The sequence below is a fragment of the Falco biarmicus genome, chromosome 4, assembly GCF_023638135.1.
Source record: "Falco biarmicus isolate bFalBia1 chromosome 4, bFalBia1.pri, whole genome shotgun sequence".
NCBI classification, from domain to species: domain Eukaryota; kingdom Metazoa; phylum Chordata; class Aves; order Falconiformes; family Falconidae; genus Falco; species Falco biarmicus.
The window spans coordinates 14,174,131-14,197,316 of NC_079291.1; the positions used below are offsets into that span (position 1 = coordinate 14,174,131).

Here is a 23,186-nt window from a genome sequence, read left to right on the forward strand (position 1 = left end):
TACTGAGGAAGTTAAGAAGGCTCAGAGACCAACTTGGGAAACCAAACAACATGAGATTTTTTGAAGACTAAGCCTGTTAAATGAGCGAGTTGAGAGTCATGAGTCACCAACACTCCTTTGCAGCTAGAAGTCCTCTGTTTTTTATATTTCTGTACGTATCGATATGATGCTCCTCAGAGTAGCATCTGAGCATCAGGTACCTGGCTTCAAGAATGTGTAAGAAATTTAAATAGTTGAGTGAGTTATGGAGAAGGAAGAGCAGGTTTTGTGGCAGCGAGGGTATGTATGGACATGGGGAGAATGGCTTGGAAGAATGAGAGTGTGAAGGGGAAAAAAACTTTTCACTTTTGAATGAAACCTATCTTTTCAATTCACCATACAGTCACTGAGGCAGCAGGGGGTACCTTTTCCCAGGAGGAGTGAAATAGGGTGGGAGCAGCTGAGGAAAAGTAAGTCTCTGGGAGAGTTATGGTTAGGTTTGCTCATAGGTATTAGTAAACACAGTGTAGCATTCCTGACATGGGGTGAGGTCAGGCATGTCCTAAGGAAAAAGGGCAGATGAGTTTGTTAAAAGTGATACTAGTACAATTCTGTGCAATTCCTGTTATCAGAGAGGCACTATTCTCCTTTTGAACTGACCGCTTCCTCAAACAGGCAGCTTCTCTCATCATGAGGCAGGGATGAGACAGGGTTGTCTCTGAGAGATACGTACAAGTTCATCCCTTTGCAGAGAGCGGTCACTTGAGTTCATGTTGTGCAACAGTTATTGATATGAGGAGTATCAGAGACAAAGCACTGTATTCTCAGGCAACTGTATCCCTGGTCTAACACATCTGTCCTTTTTGTCAAAGTTCAGTGTAATGTTTCAAGGGGCTTTAAGTCAGGTCTTAGAGGAGGTCCAATTCAGTAGGTGCAGCATTAAAAAAAGTTGTTAGAGTTGCCAGCTTTCCCCACTCAGGGTTATAAATTAACTCTATCTCACAGATTTCGTATCGTGCCACTAGTATACTCATATCTGTTGCTTAGTTTTGATCTTTTTCTAAGAACAGTTTGCAAATACAAGGAATGGGGGTGAGGGGGAATGCAGGCCAGTTGTCCATAGAACAGGGAGTTTACACAAAGATTACACAAAACTTTCCTGGTTCTTTTGTGTCAGCCTCTCCTGTCAGGTTAGGGGTGCAAGCAGGATTCTGTGAGTGTCATTAGTCTGCGTACTTATACTGTAATATGTAAATATCCCTAAAGTGCAAGGACCTCCCCACAAAAGGGCTTCAACTGTAAGGAGCCCCGAACTATAAACATGATACTTTTCTGCTAGGCATTTGTAAAATATGTGAATGTTTTTATGCCCTTCATTTAATTACTGTCTTCTGCTATGCTATGACACCCTAAATTTGCTTTTCTGGACACATATCTTCTGCAAGATATGTTTAATTACTGAATGTTTGTATGCTCAAACACTTCAAAACAAGGTTTATGTGTGTGAGCATGTGGGAAACCCAGCATAGGTTTACTGCATGATCTCCTGTTTGAGGTACTAACAGATACAACAAATATTCCTCCAAAAACATACTTTTGTAATGGAAATGTGAAGGTTTGTTGGTGTAGAAAACGAAGGAGGAAAATTAGCAACAAAATTTCACTTCTCAGAATGGAACCAAGCTTTAAAACTCCAAATGAAAACCTTATCTGACGTTCATGCTGTGCCTGCCTTTTGTTTTTAATTGTTCTTTTTAATGTAGCCCAGTGTGCATTTTTGTCAGTCACGTATCTTTATATGCAGTGTTGAAGCGCAATGCAGTGTTGAAGCACAAGGGGTTGAGTTGCCTAGTAAAAGCATGTGTGTGTGCATGACAGAAGAGTCACTGTCTTTTTCTGCAGTTCAGACCCTTATTTCCAGAGAACAGTTCTTTAGCTTTATGGATGTGCAGCTTTATGTACCACGGTACAAAATGAGAAAAGCTAGCAGCACAGCTGCAGTAAATTCCACTGGAGCTTGTTTCCTGCAATGACAAGGTACGAAGTACTTTTTCCAGAAAAGTACTGGAATGAAATTATTTAACTAAATCAGTGGTGTTACAGTCCTGAGAGGTAGAGGCTTCCTTTTCCCGTTTCTTCCCTCATCTTTACCGTGAGGTTTGCATTCAATATTCTTTTGTCAGTGTTATCTTGTGGCCAGGTAGGTTGCCTTTTCCACTTTCCTAAAGTTTGCCTTGCAGTTATCTGACAGTATCTGCTTTTGTGAGATAAATGATGTTTACATTACACAAGGGACTAACAAGTCAGTATCCTCACTTGCCTGTTCTGTTTTGCAGAGTGTTAGCACAGGTATAGAATTGTGGGCACCAAATAATTACAGGTCTTGTGATACCAGTGAGGCCCATGTGATGAAGTGCCCTTGTTTGGAATGGCTAGACCAGAATAGTTATGTTAATGGGAAATATTTCTGTAAGCAGTAGAAAGTAGTGGAACTTGGTTTCCAGTGAAATTGTCTTGCAGATCTGATTTACTTTTTCACTGAATTACACCAAGTCTGCAGTGTGAGCTCTGCTGTTACTATACACTGAAAATGCACTTGGGTGGGGAGTGGGTTCTCTGGTATCAGCCTGTAATGGAGGTTGCTCATTGCAGCCTTTCTATGAAGAGGAATTCTGCTCATCGTCTTCCTCCCAGCTTCCTGTTCTGATTACACATGGAGGAGTGTAATATTTTGAAGACCTCTACCTTCTGTCAAGGTTGGCCAAAATTGACCAATGAATTAAAAAAAAAGTAGTTGCTGGAGATCCAGACATGCTTACAGTAACACAAAGAGAAATTTTTTGAAATGAGGTTAAAAGTAGGTCATTGTAGCTACTCCACTAACCAATTTAATTACAGTCATTAAATTTTGTTTACTGTTTTGTAGGTGTCTCACTCCCCTTCAGGTAAATCTTTTCTTTCCTGTGTTTCCTTTCTGCTTCTTTCTTTAATCTCCAGGATATCCTCCTCTGTAAAGAAGATTGTCACCCCCACACTAGTACTTAGGCCAGCAGGAAAGGGAGCAAGCAGCCAGCTTCAGACATCAGCAGGCATGACCCAAGCGTGCGAGGAGGGACTGATGACATACCCTGTCTTGCCCTCTCTGCTGTACTCTGTGCCAGGTCCTTAGTGCAACTGCACTGATGTCATTGTTGCTCTGCAGTTTTGTGCAAGTTAATGCCATTGGCCGTAGTCAAATGCTATTATATAAGAGGTAATGATAAATCTTTTAGTAGCTCTTATGAGTTAAAAATATGCTCCGATGCCAGAGAATCAAACACACATCGTTTTTTGACTCCTTGGCCTGTGGCTAGCCTGTGTTTTGAAAATCCCCCTGAAATGGAAAAGTTGTATCTTTTTACGCTGCATCCTGTAGGGAAAATCTGGCAAAGGGTTTTGGGAGGGAAAGCCCTGTGTCATCAGAACCTCTGTCAGGGTCAAAGGAGAATTGCATGAAATGCCAGCCTGAGCTGCGCTGTAAGACTAACTGTGTTGTAACTCCAGGAAGAGAAAATTGCTCTCTATGGTTTGCTCAGTAGCTTTGAGAGATGTAACTGAAGAAATAACTGAAATGGAAAGTGAAATCTAGAAGGAAATATAAAGGAGGTTGCTGGAAAAGAGTTGTCCTTATGGGAATTCATTACTAAACAGGATCTAAAATGCCAAAGCACCTCTCTTCTGCCCATTTGAGATGTTAAAGACTTTCCTTTTATTTTTGACTTACACAGAATTGCAGGTGTCACGGAGAAGAATAATCTTCATCAGCCCAATGGTCATCAAGGATATGAACTCTGCTGTTTTTATCTAGATGGATGAAAAGGTTGACAGCCCAGAAGGGGAGCTCCTTTGGTTTTCAAGATGGCAGCAACTAGTGGTGAAAGCCAGCTGCAGCGGATTATCAGAGACCTGCAAGGTACAGTGCCAGGCTGACAGATTCATCCTGGAGGCTGGACTGTGTCCTCTGTATTTTAGAAAACAGGGACTAGGAGTTGTGTTTTCAGTTATGTAACACTTTTCTGCAGCAATTAAAACAACATAGTCCAAGGTGTGTGATGTGCTCAATAGAGATGTGACTGATTTTTTTTGGCGAAGATGTGCTGTACATTCTACAGGATCCTAAATTCTTAAATCCTGCAAATTTAAACATACAAGATGAGAAATAAGTTTTACAATTTAAAAAAAAAAAAGTGCCTTTGGGGTGTGCGTTGTGAGCTAGGACTTTGATGGCATAAAGAGAGAGAGCTATGCTATTAAAAGACTTTATGTGAGATAAGAAGGCCTGGGTTTTAGACCCTTGCTTGATGGGAAGCTGGTGTGGACTTGCTGATAATGTGGAAGGGGAAAAAACAGGAGACCAAACCAAACTGGGAGTGGAGACCCAGAGGAAAAGTGCCAGAGAATTGGATCAGCTGTCATTGCTGCAGAACATGTTTTCTGGGCACCTAGCTTGTCCTCCACTAGCAGTAGCCAACCTTATTTTCCACAGCTCTGTTGCAGTCAAAATTGGCAGCAGATTCATAACCATTTTTCTGCTCTGCCTCTGTCCTAATCAGCCCTATACCAAGATCCAGGTTTTTTCCTTTTAATCTTTATTAAATATAAGGTACCATATGCACCAAAGCTGGGAATCTGGATCTTCCTGTGATATAAAAAAGGAGATCTACATGCCTTCTAACAAGAAGAGATTTTAATTTGCAAGTGGGACTGGGAGCTAAGGCTCACTCAGGCACCGGAAAGAAGTACAAAACCAAGTGAAAAGCAGGCTCAAAATCAGTAATTTCTGATGCTGAGTGTATTTACTCTTTTGGGTCAGTGTGTCCAGGGAGACAACAGAGTTTGCTTTGACTTGAGATTTTCTCACCCACTGTGGGTGTAGGTTTTAGGGAAGAGGAGTTGCTGTGTTCTTATTTCAATATAAATTATTTTTTCCATTTGTGTTTGTAACTGGCACAAACTGAACCTTCCTGAATAAAGCAGGGAGAAGATAAATGTGCTGACTGAATGACTGTTCTCGTGTTACTGATCCTCTTTAGCAGATTACATGCTTTGTCCTTTCTAATCAGAATTCTGTTTGTTCTGTGGCAATACCTTAACATGCACATGAGAGAGCAAAAAGTTATTTCTCTTTCCTCTGCTGAAGAACCAGTTAGCAGTTGTCTGTTAAACAAGTTTTGCTAAGCATCAGAAGGAAGTTTTGCTCTTTTTAAGAACAAGAAATAGTCCATACAACAGACTGACATAGCTTGAGCTCTGGGTTTTTTTAATAGGTGGTCTTAAATTGCAAGCATCTCAGTAAGGTTTCTGCACTGTCATTAAGACATTTCAACTGAAAGAAGCATGAATACACATGCATAATGCCCAGGCAGAACCCTCATTTATTTAGTTGTTTATGGCTTCAGTGCTATATATCTCTTGCATTAGTTAACCATTTTGGTGTCTTTTTTTAAAGATGCAGTGATTGAATTAAGTAAAGAATTTAAAGAAGGAGGGGAACCGATCACAGATGACAGTGTCAACTTGCAAAAATTCTCCTACAAGCTTGAGTACCTTCTTCAGGTAAAATGTGACGTGTCTCATTTGTAATCCACCATCAAAAGTAGGCCTCTTTTTCTCTGATTGCCTCTTCAGTATGCAGGGTTTAACTCAAATAATCATAAATATCCAATTAAGTCTCTTCCCCTTGCCCCCAAGTAAGTGAACTGAAGTGTGTGCGGCTTATTATACGTACTTCAAATAAAGTAAATAAATGTAAGCAAAAGGCAATGCTGACAGTTTGGTTGAAGAATGTGAGGCATTCTTTTATTGATCTGAAAGATTTGAGCTTGATTTTAAAGGTATATTCTGATAAATTAACTTGGAAAAACAGCTAATAAGTTCCTGGCAACATTTTAATGCAAAATAAATACTAGTAAGCTGTTCATGGTGCAAATGTACTGGTGTGAGGAACTTACAGAATTTTTAGCAATTTCACTTGGAAATTCATTTTAATTGTATAGAAGGTTTACTGCCAAAGGCTGATATTTAATCTGGAGTGGTAATTTTTGTCTGTCCTCAAAATTTAAGTCAGGGGTCCTCAAACTTTTTAACCAGGGGGGCGGCACGCGGATGAAGTGGCAGGCAGTCATCTGCGGCTGCTTGGTTTCCCCCCCCAAACCCTGGCGGGGGGGTCTGTAAATACCGGGGGCCGGATTGAGGACCCTGGGGGGCCGTATCCGGCCTGCGGGCCGTAGTTTGAGGACCCCTGATTTAAGTAATTCAATTTTCATAGTCTTGTGTCTACACATACTGTAATCACATCAGTGATCGCAACAACGAGTGCTAATCTAGCCTTAATCTAGGCAAGGGAGTTTTAATTGGGTTGCAGAGGCTTCAGCAGAAGCTGGAGAATCCTTTGGGATTTGAAAGGTCCAAGCTGCAGTCCATGCCCTCCCTGCGTTGTTGCTCTGAAACTTATTTAGGTAGAGCAGGTTTTCCTGGTACCTGCCTGTGTGTTATTGGCCACACTTGGTTGCAGATCTCTCAGCAACTGGGTGTTAGTTTGTTGCTCTTGAACAGCGCTGAATCTCTTGCAAGCCTTTGTTTCAGCAGTTTTGAATGGATGTCTGTATTTTAACTAGACCCAGAACATTATTATCTGTTACTGTCTGTAAAGTAGCTTTTGTAGCTGCTGGATTGCATCAGTGCAGTACAATGTCTCTTTCCTTTGTGAATACATTGGCTAAAACTAAGAGTAATGAAAGCACGTGTTACTGGGAAAGGAACAGAATTCCAAGTAGCTATATATAAGTATATTTATATTTAAGTTTTGCTTATTGCATTTTGTTTTCCTTTTTTAAGTTTGACCAGAAAGAAAAAAACACATTGTTGGGGAACAGAAAAGACTACTGGGATTATTTCTGTGACTGTCTGGCAAAAGTCAAAGGAGCTAATGATGGAATCCGCTTTGTCAAGTCTATTACAGAAGTAAGTAGATCAGTTAAGCGTCATAATTATGTGGTTAATGTTTTGGTGTGTCTTTTCAAAGTGCAGCAGAAACCACTTTTACACTGCTTTTTTGCAGTGTAATTTTGGGAATTTTTATTTTTCTCATGTAAAGTATAAAAATACAAGGTTACTCTTTTTACTATGGCACTAAATTATATAGGATTAGATAGCCTGCCTCTTGCTTATTTTGAAGACCACTTACACAAGTGAGTGGTCCCGTTTGTCTCTGGTTGTGCTTTGCCTTTTGATAAAGTTTGTGCCATTTTCTCTAAAAAGGAATGAAAAATCAAGGCAAGGGTAGAGCCTGCCATCTGTAGCACAGCTTACAGCAGGACTTGGCTCTAAGTGTAAGAGGAAAGATTCACCATATTTGACATTTCTTAAGACTTTTTCACCTGGTCAGTAGAGCTGAGGAGGACTCACTGAGAGCAGAATTTCATCTTCTGTCTCAACTTTGTTCCTCCATGTCAAATAGCATGATGTAATGGCTCGAGATGGTTGTCATTATTCCCTTGGGTGAGCTGTCATGAACAGGACAAAAAGCTTTATTAGATACAGTCGTAAAAGCTTAATCTTGTAACAGCCATGTTATGTCTTCAGCTCAATGAGTGGGTGAAATAAGTACTGTGAGAAGCTTTCTGTGCTGATCCTGTCTGAGTCTTCAGAATCGTCTGAAGAAGAGCTTCTTTCCCTGCGGGTAAAAGAGGCAGTGGCGTGGTGGTGCTGGCCAGCATTGTCCTGATACTCAGTTCTGTATCTGTGAGCAGTGCTAACGTGTATTGGCAAGTTAACAATTTACACCAGATTTCCCTATTCTCTTAGCAATTCCTCCACAGCCACTCTAGGTAATGTTGGTTTGAGTCAGCTGAAAGAGAGCCATGATACTCTAGCAGAGGCAGGCTCTGTGTTTCCTACCTCATTTTCTTCTCTCAGCAACTTAAGCAATATTGAATTTTGCTGTTCCAAGGTGAACAAGCAAAGGAAGGGCTCCAGCTTGTTTTACCACTGGGAAAGGAAAGAGGAGAGCTGTAGAAATTGGGTTTGACTATCGTACTACTTCCAGAAAGACTGGAGAAGCACAGACAGTGACTGCTACTGCAGGGAAGGTCCCCTGACTGTAGATACTGGCCCCTAAATTCTCAGTAGCATTAGCCAATATGATTTCTCTGTAAAGGTGACTGCGTTGTAGCCTTCAACACTCTGTTGCCTATGGTATCACCTGTATATTACCACATGTAAAGGCTGCCCTGCTTTTTTCTCCTTCTTCAGTACCTATGGCTGTTTAGTGGTTAGCATGATGTCAGAAATTATTGTTTGAAAGAAGGATATATTCTATTTCAGTTTATGTGCAGCCATAGAGATTAGCTTGTGGAAGTTTTAACTTTATTAACTTGTGGTTTAGGAATATGAACTCTAAAAAAAATAAAATCAGTCAACCGTTTCAGATAACTGAGCTGGCAGACTCGGATCCAGGATTGAAATGACAGATGACAGAAAAATGTTGGTTATTCCTCTTCATTACAGGTGGAAATCAGCAGCCGGTTTTTGAACCTGGCTGGACAGAACTATAAAGGCTTTCATATGTCATTTATTTGCTCACTGCGCGGTACTTGTTGACTTTCAAAGATAGAAGCAAACAAGGAAAGAAGAGTATTGGCAGTTGCTTTTAAGAATGGTCCAACATTTAACAGTATAATGCCTCCTCTTCTGCTTTACCTGCAGAGCTTCTAATATTAGGGTGCATGATATGCTAGAGAGGTGGAGCAAGGAAGCAAACGGGAATACCATGGAAACTGCACATCTGTTAAATAAATAGAGAGCCTTGTACTTGATGACATTAGGTGAGCAGTGAGTTATGGTAGTTCCCCTTGAAAAAGGTGATTACACTGAATACACAGCTTTCCAAGTCTTCACAGCCATACATTGGGCCTTAGCCACAGTGTTTGCAGTCAACACGGAAACACTGACAATACCAGACACTGCCTGCCTCCCTGAATTCTAGCAGGGCTCTAGCAGGAGGTGGCATAGGTTTGCTTCCTAGTCAAATAGTCTTTGGCTACTTGTAGCTGCATATATGTAAATATTTTTCTCCACTTCTCATCATATACATTTGTTCTAGTACATCCGTGCTTAAAAAAGGCATTGTGATTTAAATTGATAAACCAATGGGAGTAAAGATAGGATTAATTCAGTGGCTTCTGGTGGGTTTTATTTTGACTGTTCTTAAGATATTCACTAAATATGCCTAGTTAGGAAAAAGGTTTGTAAGCTTTGTGCACAGAGCAGGGATAGCATCTCTCTGAAGAAGTATTTGCACATCTACAGGGTGAATGAGGGTGAAAACCAGTTGGCAAATTAAATTTGCTGTTTCCGTGATACTTAGCCTTTGGGGACCATGTTATTTCATACTTTGTGTCCTATAGAATTAAAAAATAAAAAGCAGTAAAAGGTGTTGCTTCCTTTGCTCCACATTTCATCATTCCATGTATAAGGGACGTTTTTGCATATAGTGGATTACTGAGATAAACAAGGCACCTGTGTCTTAGTTTGGAATGGAAGCCCAGTAACAGCAAAACCAAGGAAACTGAAAGCTGAAGTATTACTCTCACTTCACCACAGTGGAATACTGATCAGAAGGAGGGGAAGCTTGTGTGGCCTTTGAGCCTTCTTTCACAGTAACTTTTCAAGCAAAACTTACAGTAACCTACTAACTTGTGCCTCAGCAGATCTAATATTTTCCTTGGCCTCCATTTTAAATCATGAATATATTTGGTTTGTTATGGTTAGATGTTTGGATGAACAGTTTAGTTGGGAGCATGTCTGGCTGGTGAGAAATTCTGTCATCATTTTAATTTTCCATTTCTAAACTGGTTACTGATTTTTATGGAAAGGAGAAATGTAGCACTACTATTTAGTGTTTCACTATTTTGCAGGACAGCAGATAGTTCAAATGTAAAAGACAAAACAAAACATCAATTCCCCAAGTAAATAGCTATAGGAAAATTTAGTGCTGGGTTTTGTGATCCCCCTTATGTTGATTTAATAGCTGTCTTCATAAAAAGATCCATTAATTTCAGTCATGCAGCTGCTCTTGGTCTGAAGTAAGAATTAGATTTTTATCAACTTAATGGGTAAGTATTAAGTAAGACTTCTTGCATTGCCTGGGTTTACTGTGTCCATGAGGTTGTGTATTTGTATATGTGTAGATCTTTGTTTTGTGACTAGATCTGCCCTAAAGTTCTTCCAGCTGTCGCCAGACACATCTTAAGTAACCTAAGCTGTCACTTCTGGCTTCTGGGCACACTGAGATTTTGCCTCATATTGGGAATTGTACTTAGCATGGGCTGTACTCATGTGCCTGGTATATTAGATGATTCAGTGGTCCTGTGATGCCTTTTATATTATTTATTATATACATATAATAATATATATTATATTCTTGTTATTCTATTATATTTTTATTTTATTTATTTATATATTTTTAATACATTATTTATATAAAATGGACAACAGCCAACTGTAGATAAAATTTTTTTTGTTCAAAAAAGATTTCACCCAATGACAGTCTTGGGCGAAGGGTTCTCTCACTGGCAGTTCTTATGACTTCCTTTACACCTAGTGGCTTATTGTGAGTTTTTTTGTGTTGGTATGTAGACTGTTCTGCCATGTCTCTACATGATTGCAAATGGTATTTAGAATTTTATTGTTTGTGTGGTTTCTCCCTTCCAGCTACGAACATCTCTTGGAAAAGGAAGAGCATTTCTTCGTTACTCTCTGGTTCACCAAAGACTAGCAGACACCTTGCAGCAATGTTTTATGAACACCAAGGTGACCAGGTGAATAGCAAAGTACCTTGTCAACTAATGGGTGTTGTTCAGTGTGATCAAACAACATCACCTAGTGGCTATTGAAAGAAATCGAAACCCTTCCAAATGGTTGGCTTAGAGAGCTGGTAATAGGATAGGAAGAATAATAGACCTTTTGGCTTGGGTCACTGCTTCATACCTCTCTTAGGCTGGTAAAGATTGAAAGTTGTTAGAGCTAAACGTCTGTGGAGTGGGTGGTACTGATGCTTCTGTATGTCAGTTTCAAAGGTGACATTTTTATAAGCATTGATGATCCTGGGTTTGATCTTCTGTACTGTACATCACAAGAGAGGATTAATTTGGGTATGTTGCGCAAAGCCCCAGGAAGCATTTGCATGTATCTCTTGATTGTCATGCAGAGGAACAGCTTGCCCCTAGCCAAGGAACACCAAAGATAGTTTGTAGTTGGTTGGAGGGGCACTGCTAGGGCATTTAGAAAAAGCCAACTATTTACACAGTGTACTTAACTCTGGTTGCTGCTTTCTGTTCCTCAATTTTGATGTATTAAGTGTGTGCTTTAGGTGTTTACTGTGTGGTTATCCAGTGTATGAATAGGTATAAATATTTTGTCTTGCCAGTGTTTTGCTCAAGCACAAAGCAAAAAATATTTTGTGCAGGGGCTCATCTAAAGGTATTATGGGGAATTCACTGAAGCTGTTTAATTTTCATTCACATCAAAAGGATGGGATATTGGTTGGTGGGTCTGGTTGTTTTCAGTTTGCATTTAGAATAACATATCATAGTTTTCCTGGGTTGGAGTGAATAATGATGTTGTGGGGGTTTTTTTGCAAGTGAAACTGCTTCTTCTTTTTTCCTTGTGAATGAGTATTACTTCTTTTTTTGTTTGTTTGTTTGTTTGTTTGTTTTGAAGTGACTGGTACTATGCAAGAAGTCCATTTCTGAATTCCAAAATGAGTTCTGACATTGTGGGTCAACTCTATGAGCTCACTGACGTTCAGTTTGACTTGGCATCAAGAGGCTATGATTTAGATGCTGCTTGGCCAGCATTTGCCAGGTAAGATAGAACCACTTCGTTGTTTTGGATTAACAGGACCATAAAATACCTGCCTGCTACAGAATCTGTAAAAGCTCTGCTTTTGAAGGTAGGAATACTTGTGTTACACCAGGTATACGCTTTCTCCATGTGATTAGTCTATGACCAAATTGGCCTTTTTTTTGCTTCAGTATACTGTGTACCAGAGATCAGAGTTGATGCTCTGTAATGGAGTACTTCCAGTAAGTGCAGTTTAGGCCCAAATCCCAAGCTATTTGTATTGGGTCTGGCTGAGCACCATAGCACCCCTCACAGTGCTGTGCTTGTATCGATACCTAGAAAGGTGGTGATAACACACCAGTGGTTTTTTTCCACTGCTGAGAAGTGCGGGCACAGCATCAAGGCTGTCTCTCCAACCTCACCCACCCATACCCATCCCAGCAGGCTGGTGATGGGCAAGGTCTTGGGAAGGGACACAGGCAGGACAGCTGACCCAAAGTGACCAAAGGGATATTCCATACCATATGACATCTGCTCAGATATAAAAGGTAAGAGAAAGGAGGAGGAAGGTGGGGGCATTCGTTATTTATGACATTTGTCTTCTGGAGCAACTGCTATGCGTACTGAAGCTCTGCTCCCTGGGAAATAGCCAAACATTGCTTGCTGATGGGAAGTAGAGAATAACATCTTTTGTTTTCCTTTGCTTCTGGACGCACATGACTTTTGCTATTGTTTCATTAAACTACCTTTGTCTTGACCCACAGGTGGTTTTTTCCATCCTATTTTCTCCCTCTGCTGCTCTGCTGAGGAGGAGAGTGATAGAGCAGCTTGGTGGGCACCTGGTGTCCAGCCAAGGTCAACTCACCACACTGTTCTTCACAGGCACAAGAAGAAATATTCTTAGCTCCTTCTGTTTTAAGAGCTGAGACATGTAGTGATTGAACAGCCAAGTGTGCTTCATTTGCAGCAATGATAGAGGTGGCAATACGCGGTCACTACAGTCTGATCCCACCTCAAAGCGGAAGGATTACAAAAGCCACTAGGTCTGACGCAGATCCATTCGTATCAGTGGGGGTTTTCTAGAACTCCATGCTGCCACCATCTGACTGAGCCGTCGCTACACGGCAATACAATTTCTTAGTGCAAAGCTGCATTGGTTCTTGTGGGTGTGGGAAGTCACAGCTACCGACCCCATAATCTTTTATAGGTGCCTTTGATATCCCTATTTTGTTTTCCGTCAGCTGCAGTGGTTGTTGGCCCAGACACCAGGTGCAGTTATGTCTTTTTGTATGTGGTAGTTACAATTAGATAAATCTTGCATATCAGAGTAGAAACGCATATATGTATGTGCTTAGACTTCTCATATATTGTTTCTCTATGTGATCAACAGGAGGACACTGTCCTCGCTTGGATCTTCAGCATATTTATGGAAGCCCCCAAGTCGCAGTTCCAGCATGAGCAGTTTAGTGAGCAATTATTTGCAGGTAAGCAGGTTACAAATAAATGTTTATGTGGCATGGTAGATCTTTAATTAATGGCATAGTTCCAGAGAGCTTGGTAGTTTTATGGTGATTATGACTCTTGTAATGGTAAACTACAGAAAGAGACATTAATTAAAAGTACAGGGAATTGTCAGGTAGCTGATTAAACTGAACATGCAAATCCTGTAGAGGAAAACAAATACTCAGAAGACTGCTGCAGATAGATATGTTTTCATTTATCTTTTCTGAAAACAAGCCCCATTTCCTGTGAGTTGGTATTTTGTAGTGCTGTGGATGCAAGATGTAACGTCACTGTGCATTAAAAATCTGAACTTGCTCTCATTTGAGCACATAATTCAAATACCTGTTTAATACTTCTTAAACTTTCTGGTTTTCCCCTTCTGTTCATTTAGGCTCAAGAGTTTCCCTCCAGCCCTGATGCAAATAGCTCACTAAATGTTGAACACCTTGAGAGCTTTGAAGAGATGCGTGTAGAACTTGACCAGGCTGAGCTGAGGCAGAGGGAACTTCAGGATCGTATTCACCAGCTAGAAATGGAAAACCAGGAGCTCCAGGCAGCTGTCCGCCTGCAGAAAGAACAAGTACAGGTAGAAAAGGAGAAGAGCAATAACTACAGTGAGGAGAATTCCCGGCTGACAAAGATGATCACAGAGTTACAAAAGCAATGTGAGGTTTCACACTCCACTCAGAGCACTGTTCATGACCTGCAGAAGTGCCTGCAGTCACTGGAACTGAATGCAGTGGAGCAGCAGAAGGAATATTCAACAAAGCTGGAACAGCTTGTGACCAGCAAGGAAAACTGTGCCTCAAAACTGGAGGTGTTGAATCAGGAACTGGAGGCCTCTAGGGCTTTGGTTGCTATGAAGGATCTTTGCATCGATGAGCTCAGAGCCAAGCTGAGTGCCATAGAACAGAAGAAACTCAACCTCCTTTCAAAATTTGATGCTGCCTTGGAGGAAAAGGGACAGCAAGCAACAGCTCACTGTGACTCTGCCCTAGAGATAAGGGCTCTGTTAGAGAAGCTTCAGGAGACAGAAAAGGAAAAGGCAGATATGCAAAGACTCAATGATGAACATGTGTCTCAGCTGAAAGCAGCAAGGGAGGAGCTGCAGCTGAAAGAAGAGGCACAGAAGGAACTGGAATCCAGATACAATTGCCTCACTGCTGACTCCAAAGAAGAGAGTGAAAAGCTGCTTGGGAGCCTGGAAACCATGGCAAAGGAAATGGATGCACTTCAGAAGGCCCTGACCCTGAAAGGAAAGGAGATGGCTGAGCTCCAGACCCAGGTAATGGGGTTGCTGGCTCAGGTGGGGTCACTGGAAAAAAATCTTGAGGAAGCAAGGAAAGAAAAAGAGAAACTTGAGGAGGAGTATGGTAGGAGGGAAGGAGCACTGAAGCAGGAATCCCAGTCGCAAGCAGAGCAACTTGAACTACAGGAGGGTCGCTTAACAAAGGTGAGTCAGACTGTGCGTAGCCTTGAGGAGCAAAACCGGAAACTCTTGTCTGAGAAAGAGCATCTCAGCCAGAAAGTCAAAGAGCTGGAGGAGCAGACAGAACAGCAAAACTCTGCAGTGAGCGAAATGGATGAGGAGAGCAGGAAGCTGAAAGCGGAGAATGCGAATTTGCAGCAGTCCAAGAACAAGATGGAAGGGAAGCTGAAGAATTTGGAAGCTTCTAAAGCTTCCTTGGAAGCTGAGGTAGCCAGGCTGAGAGCCTCAGAGAAACAGCTTCAGAGTGAGATAGATGATGCCCTGGTGTCAGTTGATGAAAAAGAGAAGAAGCTCCGAGGCGAGAACAGACAGCTGGATGAAGATTTGCAGAATGCTAGGAGGCAAAGCCAAATTCTGGAGGAGAGATTAGAGGCTCTGCACTCAGACTATGAAGAACTAAAGCAAAAAGAGGAGACCACCAAGGAGTCTTATGCCTCACTTGAAGGACAGCTTAAGAGTGCCAAACAGCGTAGTTTACAAATGGAAAAAAGCTTAGGCGCCTTGAAGGAAAGCGAAGAGTGTCTCCAGTCACAGCTCACAGAGAAGGAGGTAGAACTGCAAGGCATGGAGAGCCAATGTGAGCAGCTAAGAGCAGAAGCTGAAAGACATAGGAAGAAAGCAGAGACTCTTGAGGTAGAAAAGCTCAGTGTTGAAAAGACATGCCTTCATCAGACAAAGCTTATTGAATCCCTCACGTCAGAAAAGGAATCAGTGGAAAAACACCAACTAGAGCAGGCAGCTTCTCTGGCAAAGGATGCAAAAGAACTGGCCTCCAGACTGACCATAACTGAAGAGCAGTTGGAGGTCAACCGAGGTGAAGTGTCTAGGTTGCAAGCAGAAGTCCTCAACCTGCAAGTCAAGCTTCAACAGACCGCTAATGAGAGCGAGCAGATGAGAGGTGAGCTGTCAATCACAGAGACTGTCTTGGGAGAGCAAAAGGCACTCGTCCAGCAGCTGACAGAGCAAATTGAGTCACTCAACAGAAACCACGTGCAAGAATTGGTGCAATGTAAAGAAAGAGAAGAAGTGCTGAAAAAAGAGCAGGAGACAGCAGCCCATCAAAAAGCTGAGATGGAAAATAATTTGCTGAACCTGAAGGAAGAGCTGTTCAAGGTTAAGCAGTACTTGGAAGCTGCTAGAATGGAAAACGAAGAAAACAAAGATCTCCTCCACAGGACCAACACAGACATGGCTGAACTTGGCATTCAGATTTGTGCCTTGACCTCTGAAAAGGTGGATGCAGAAGAACGCTTAGCCCAGGCCACAGAAAGGCTCAAAGAACTGCAAGAACAGGCAGCAGAGCAACAGGAGAAGCTGAAGCTCGACACCTCTAATCTCAGACAGGAGAACAAGAGCCTGCAAGAGAAATTAGACGAGGCTCAAATATGTGCTGCTGCTGTCCCAAATCTGCAATTGCAGCTGGAGACAGTAAAGAAACAGGCACAGAGTTTCCAAGAGACCAGCCAAGAAGAGCTGTCTGCAATAAAATTTCAAATGAGCACTGAGATTCTAAATTATCAGACAAAATTCAAGGTAAATTAATGTGATTATCATAGGTGAGGGAGTTGTACAGGATTTCCCCTGCTTTAGTGTCTGCTGAAGCAATTACTGCATGAAATCCTAAGGTTTGTGTTGGTCAGGCTCTGAGACTAGCACACAACTTAGCCTGGGAATCCAAAAATGTCTCTACACTCCTGACCTAGGTCTGTTGGAGGTAAAATAACACTTCACAGTTTTTTGGAAATGTATAGTGTGGCCATCTGAGCACACTGGAAAGGCCATGTGATATGGAAAAGCCAGCCAGCAATGGAGAGGTGATGATTTCCTATGTTGGCACTGAAAGTGGCATCTTCTGTAACTGTTCCCTCTGGTCACAGCTGTGATTTTTTTTGTTTTTTGCAATGTGAACATTGCAAGACCTATTCCCCGCACCTGTTAACGCTGCTTCTCCTTAAAACTGATTTTGGTGAAAGCAAACTTAAACTGAGACCAGACACTTTTGCCATTAATTCCCTCATATATGTCTGCGTTCAACTGGTCAAGGTAGCAGCCGAGAAGATCAAAGTTTTGCTTCCAGAAAAATGTGTCAGCCCTGTATGTGTGAAGCAGCACACCTAAAAGCTGAAGATCTTATTGTGTTTGTCCTGCCATTCTGAGATAATGTCTAATTCTGGCAGTTGATCAGAGGCTTATGCCAGTGGTGGTATCCAGAAATCCCATGAGTTTGAGAAAATGGTGTAGATTCATTTATGTTTCATTTTCATAAAGGCTTCTTAAACGTCGATATGATTTGGACCGTTTCACTCTTTTGAGCCAAAGTGTTTTGCAAGTTGGGCTTTCTTTTTGTTGAGAACTGTAATAGCCCATAGAAAGTAACAGTAAATCACAGAGGGGACTTGCCTTGAATCTGTGAACTGGGTATCTGTCATCGTCTTTCATGAGCGTGACAGTGGTGTTGTATTTATCCCATACATAGCAGTAAAAGCACATGTGATTCACAGCTGGGAATTTTGTAGACGAAGGGGTGGCTGCTAGAGGAATGCTAACTCCTTGCTCGATCTCTCTGCTAGGCTGTCAGTGAAGAGTGTGGGAAAGTAAGAGAGCAACTTGAGGAGCAGAAGCGACAACAGCATGCTGCAGAGGAAGAGATTGCGGAGTTACAAGTAGGTGCTTGATCTGATTAAAAGACAGAGGTGTTTGTGTCAGCAGGCATAAGTGTTATAATTGAGAAGGCAGGCAGCATTTGTGATGGCTAGCTGTGTGTCTGAGAATACCCTTCAATAAGTATGGGTGCTGCAGACAAAATACTCAGCAGCTGAAAGTTAGCCACTGAAACAGAAATTATGAAAAGCACAATGGCACTTAGGATTTGTCCTGCTTTGAAAGCTAGTCGGGTTTTATGTAAGACCTTGTTATGTGTACACTTCTTAAATGGGGGTGCAGGTTTAAAAGGTGTCTGTCTTAGGCCTTGCATGCCCACTGCACACAGCCACACGTGTGGATCCAGCTGTCTGCAGGCTGCAAGGGGCACTGAATCAGAGAATTAATCTGCCTGAGAAATAACCCAGCCAGAAAAAAGTCAGATTTTTGCAATGCATTTGTCAAACAGTTGAGTTAGAAGGGTTGTACTGAGGTGTAAGGAATCCAGAACGAAGAAAGTTAAGGTTATTGAACCTGGCCCTGCCCGCTAGCAGAAATATGTACACGTTTAGATGCAGTTAGTTAGTTCCCTGAGGGCTCCAAGTTTGGCATTCTCTGGAGAGGCTAGCTGTGAAAGAAGTTTTTGTTTCCATTGTCCTTTGTGTTCCATATAGATTTAATAAAGAAGATTTTCCTCATTTCCATTTTTTTTTTCTTTTGAAACTTGTAAGTGGAGAAAAACATTTTAGGGCATATTCTTTTGCCATTATCTTTGAGAGATTTTCCTTGATAAGGAAGCAAACTCAACTGACATGGGCTAATAAGAATTACCAGCTTAATACTGTCTTCCTGTAGAGTCTATCCCTTATTCAGTGTGACAGAAGTAATCAATCACTAGTACACAACTGATTAGCGTCCACTTATACAATAATATCTTAATTGGTGGTTTGGCTTTAACTGATTCTTTTAAAGCATTGTTTAGGTGTCTTGGTAATCATCCTATGCTTGGTGAAGTGTTGTTTTTTATGTGTAAAGAAATACGGTATTTATTTCACTAGGCTGCGAACACGAGTTTATCTAGAAAGCTGGATGAAGCAAGAGAACAGCTGTCTGAATCAGAATCTGCTCGGCTGCAGAAGGAAGAGGAGGTGACATCTCTGAGAGAGCTCTTGGAAAGGTGGGAGTTTGGGTTCTTTACACAAGCCATTAATTGTAAGCCAAGCAAGGGGCCAGTAACCAAAGCATATTGAAAATTGCTGTGGTTTATGAAGTAGCATATGCCACGGGGTTTATATAGGGCAAATAGTTCATGGGCACTGACAGGAATATTAGATTGACACTTCAGATGAGAAATATGTAAACTACACAGCACACATGAATGCAAGGTTTAGGTTTTATTGTATTGTTAATTTAGCTGATGGTCAAAATTCATTGTATGTTGTCCTTTATGAAGCTGAAAGACAATTTATAACCCCCTTTTACCTTATAGGTTAGTCACAAAATTTAAAAACCAATATTGGCTCTCTTTATAAGGAATGGAAAATTTGTGCTTTTCGCCAGTTTGGGTTTTTTCTCCTCTTCGTGAAGTTTCAGGGAATCAGTAAGAATTATTTGAATGGGACCACATCCTGCATGTCTTTGTCAGGTTTCTTAGTTTTAAGTATCTAATGTGGGCTGTGTTTCAAAGGTCTGTGATGTGGGTAGGCCTGTGTGGTGTGGATTATCTGGCAGTCCAAAATAGATCTTCATGAGGCATGGGCTCACACAGGGTCTGATGGTTTAACCAAAGCCTTTGTATTTTCACATTTTTGTGCTGATATCATCTGTCTTTGTGGGAAGTCTGATGACTCTTACCTATGTGCTGAAGGTTGTCAGTATGAAATCAGTCATCAAAATATTTGAATTCAGCTGAATTGGCTGAGTGAGTTCAGACCAGGTCAGCCCTCCATGTTGTGTTGCGGTAGCATTTTTCATCCATTGCTAGGTCTCACAGTACTGAAATTGCCATATTGTCAAGCCAAGACTCATATTCTTGGAAGCTTCCTGGTGACATTTCTTTACATTGACTGTGCAGTGAACTGAGTTGTCTCAAGCTTTAGCTTTTAAATTGCATCTGTGTTAGAAGAATGTTGTGAGAAACTGGTTTGCTTCCCTTTTGTGAACATGAAGGCTATGGAGGAGTAGGTATTAAATGGCTCTTTTGTATGCAGCCTGAAAATGCTGAGCAACCTGCAGCTATAGGACTTTCCCTTTTTAGCTCACTTTGCAGCTGCTGCTGATCTTAGCTTCCAAGGACACTAATTTTATTCCCAGTGTGGTAGCTGCCATAAGCTTTGCTATAAACAGGGCATCCAAGAAATTGCTGATTGCTGACTGTGTTCACTAGATAATGGATCTGTGTGCACTTTGTGATGCAGAAAACTGGAGAGATTCTGGCTAGCTATAAAAAAATGTGTATTTTTGAGAACAATTTGACTGAAACTACCTGTTTATCAGGGTGACAGACCCCTTTCTTCCATAGGGAAGACTTGAATTCACATGAACTAAAAAACATTCTTAATTGCCTTTGTATTTGACCAGGATCCAAAAAGAAGCTGATGAAGCAAAAGAGAAGGTCCTGGATTACAGTGAGAAGCTCAGCAAGGTGGCAGCAGACAAAAATAGCAGTGATCAGAAGTTATTTGCTGAACTGGATGACCTGACGAGAACAAAACAGTTCCTTGAAGAACGTTTGATAGAACTTATCAGGTTGGCCTCAAAATAAACAGCAAGTGGAAATTAAAATCCTAGCTTAGGATGTTAAGGGATACTGCCTAGGTGGTTCAGTCTTGTATTCCTGACTTGAAGATAATGGTCAAGTTCATCAGCAGTTGAAATTTTCCATTTTCATAATGCAGTTAAAAATCTAAAACCCAATAGTATCTCCTCCTTAATTTGCTGTCTGTTTTGCAAAAATATGTAGCTTTCTGCCTGGCATGTATTTCTCTCCCCTCTCCCCTTCCCCTTCGCCAGAGCTTCAGTAGGTTTCTTGATCTGTCTTTATTTCTGAAAGCTCCTCAGAAGTAACAGCAAAGCAATTTTTACCAGGAAGCTTTCATCAACATTCTAATTGAGGTTGGTTACCAGTAAACCAGGACTGATAATTTCTGTGTTGTTTTTTTTCTTTTTTAACTATGTCTGTGCAGAGATAAGGATGCTTTGTGGCAAAAATCAGATGCTCTGGAGTTCCAGCAGAAGCTTAGTGCAGAGCAAAGGTGGCAGGGGGACACAGAAGTTAATCATTGTCTGGACTGCCAGAGAGAGTTCTCATGGATGGTGCGCCGACACCACTGCAGGTCAGTTCATTGAACTCTGTTACACTGTTCAAAAGCAAAATTCAGGATGATCATTTACATGGATTACTTCTTAATGAGCACAGTTCTTCGGTCAAAACCATTGATAGAGGACATTGTAGAGTCTGAAAGAATACATGATGTCACAAGGGCGTAGGAGACATTAATAGAAAGGTCCCTTGACATGTATTACAGCAAAGATCCGGATGCAGCTCTGACTTGGGGAGTCTGTCAGTTTCTCATTTCTGGAAACAAAGATAATCACACCCTACATAGTGTGTTTCTCTGAAGGACTGTGTTTTTAATATATTTATTATGCACTGCTCTGTGCATGCTGTGAACAATATTCACTAAGGTGGTTTTGCTAGTGGTAGAAGTGTTCCATAATAAATCCAATGTGCTTTGCCTTTATAAATCTGGTTACTTACAGTAGGTATGTTCAGAGATAATAACCAATTGCAGAGTAATCTTTTTTAAAACAGTTAATATTAAGTTATTTCCTATACAGTTAGCCTGCCTGAATTTATTAGTTACGTGATCTAGATTTATTCAAACGTACTTAAGTAGATACATTTCAGGGTCTTGGTGGTATGTTTTTTTTGGCTCTTTACTGTTCGTGACCTGACTCATCATGCAAGGTGTGTAGTCTTGGGACTGTTTTAACTGCATATGAATGTAGGGAACATTCAGTGGGTATTAATGAACAGTGGAGCCATTTCCAGTACCAGCTTCCAAATTACTTATTTGTACTAAAATCTGTGAAACGTGTTCATGTTTTCACCTACTAATGATTAAATTATTATGAAAAAGAACCCAAACACTAAGACTTCAAAAATAACAGTCATCCCTGCTGGGTGCTTTTCTTCATGAAAATCTTAACATGTATATTAAAAAATAGTTGACAGGCTTAATACTGAGAGACTGCAGAACAGAGATGACAGGAAGCATGAATGCACTTGCATGTGCCAATACTGTTTTTTCTTCCCTGTCTGAAGGGGAGGGGTTGATTACTAGGTTGAGATGTATGGATGTGTTCTTACAGTCCTTCCAATCAAATAGAGTTTTGCTCTGAGTATGAGATTTGGCCTATGTAATATTATTAAGTACATTTCCTTCCTGTGTACTTTATACATGTATTATTTGTATTGCACATTTGTGGGTATTTAATTGTTTATGTCTTTATATTTAAAAGTATATTTAAAATTTTTTAGTATTTTTATGGGGTTTTCTGTTTTCCCTATTTATTAAGGCAGCAAAGTGTGAATGTGAATTTCTGTCCTGTGCTTGTCAAGAAAACTTTCTTCACTTCAGAAAGCAGCACAGTCTGTATTACGAGTTTTGCTGCAGATGTAGTATTTGGGCTTTTGCAGACAAGATGACCATTGTGACACAGCCCCAAACTGTCACGTAGATATGTTCCACCTGTACGTGGTATTATTCTAACACCTTTGGTTTTGAATCATTTCTAGGATGTGTGGTCGCATTTTCTGCTACTACTGCTGCAACAACTACATGGTGACAAAACCTGGTGGAAAAAAGGAGCGTTGCTGCAGAGCTTGCTTTAATAAGCCTAGAGTCATTGTGGACAGCACAGATGACTCTGGATCCAGTGCCAACCAGGAAGGATCACCGGCTTCATTGGAATCGCCTGTGTCACCATCTGAGAGAGCTTTTGGTTAGTGTATTGTTTGTATGCTGTGGAGAAGAAAGTAGGGTTCTTATCTTCTAAGAAGCCACATAGTCACTTCCTGCTCCAAGGACCTGTATGTTCATAGAGTGTTTTCAGGGTGGGACTACTTCCATCTTTTCATTTGATTGGTATTGACAGAAATTTGCATGTGTATTAAATGACTATCAGTCAGCCTGAGGTTTTCAGTTGGTTTTAGTAGTTACCTAATGCTTCTGTTAAGGCAGAGGAATGGCCCAGTCTTCCCCCTTAAGGGTTTTACTTGTCTGTTTTCCAGACAGCCAACTAATATTGTTTATGTTTCTTTTTGTGTCCTTTTATGGCACAGTTGCCAGTGAAGCCTCTAAACCACCAGATGATGCAGCATTTGATATAATCACTGATGAGGAGCTGTGCCGAGTACAGGAATCAGACTCTCTCCACAATGAAAGTCAGATGGAGGGAGAGTCTTTGGATCAAAGCATGACAGATCTGTGAGTAAACACTGCTACATGGGCAGGGGACTCTTGGATATTGTTTGAAGTGTTGGTTTGGAGGTTTTTTTTCCATTCAGTGGGGATAGCCAACATCTGCATAAAGAGAAGACACTTCTGTTCCCAGCCACATGTTCAGTAAACCAGCACAAAATAGTTTTGGCCTATTTGCACAGTCAGCATCAAATCTAGCAAATCCA

The 23,186-nt window shown here is 41.0% G+C and overlaps 1 protein-coding gene across 5 annotated transcripts in view; it reads left to right on the top strand.

Annotated features, from left to right (window-relative positions):
* FYCO1 (FYVE and coiled-coil domain autophagy adaptor 1) overlaps window positions 1-23,186 on the top strand; it is a 51,439-nt gene that overhangs the window by 3,532 nt on the left and 24,721 nt on the right. For 3 of the 5 annotated variants that reach the window (XM_056336939.1, XM_056336942.1, XM_056336941.1), the window contains exons 2-14: window positions 3,747-3,931; window positions 5,468-5,574; window positions 6,856-6,981; window positions 10,732-10,838; window positions 11,740-11,883; window positions 13,253-13,346; window positions 13,757-16,387; window positions 17,425-17,517; window positions 18,553-18,671; window positions 20,075-20,242; window positions 20,680-20,829; window positions 22,296-22,501; window positions 22,842-22,986. In XM_056336939.1, the coding sequence (XP_056192914.1) occupies window positions 3,877-3,931; window positions 5,468-5,574; window positions 6,856-6,981; window positions 10,732-10,838; window positions 11,740-11,883; window positions 13,253-13,346; window positions 13,757-16,387; window positions 17,425-17,517; window positions 18,553-18,671; window positions 20,075-20,242; window positions 20,680-20,829; window positions 22,296-22,501; window positions 22,842-22,986 (4,145 nt within the window). In that variant the 5' untranslated portion in view covers window positions 3,747-3,876. The remainder of the gene's footprint in view (window positions 1-3,746; window positions 3,932-5,467; window positions 5,575-6,855; window positions 6,982-10,731; window positions 10,839-11,739; window positions 11,884-13,252; window positions 13,347-13,756; window positions 16,388-17,424; window positions 17,518-18,552; window positions 18,672-20,074; window positions 20,243-20,679; window positions 20,830-22,295; window positions 22,502-22,841; window positions 22,987-23,186) is intronic. The other 2 variants (XM_056336943.1, XM_056336944.1) reach the window with 2 other exon arrangements.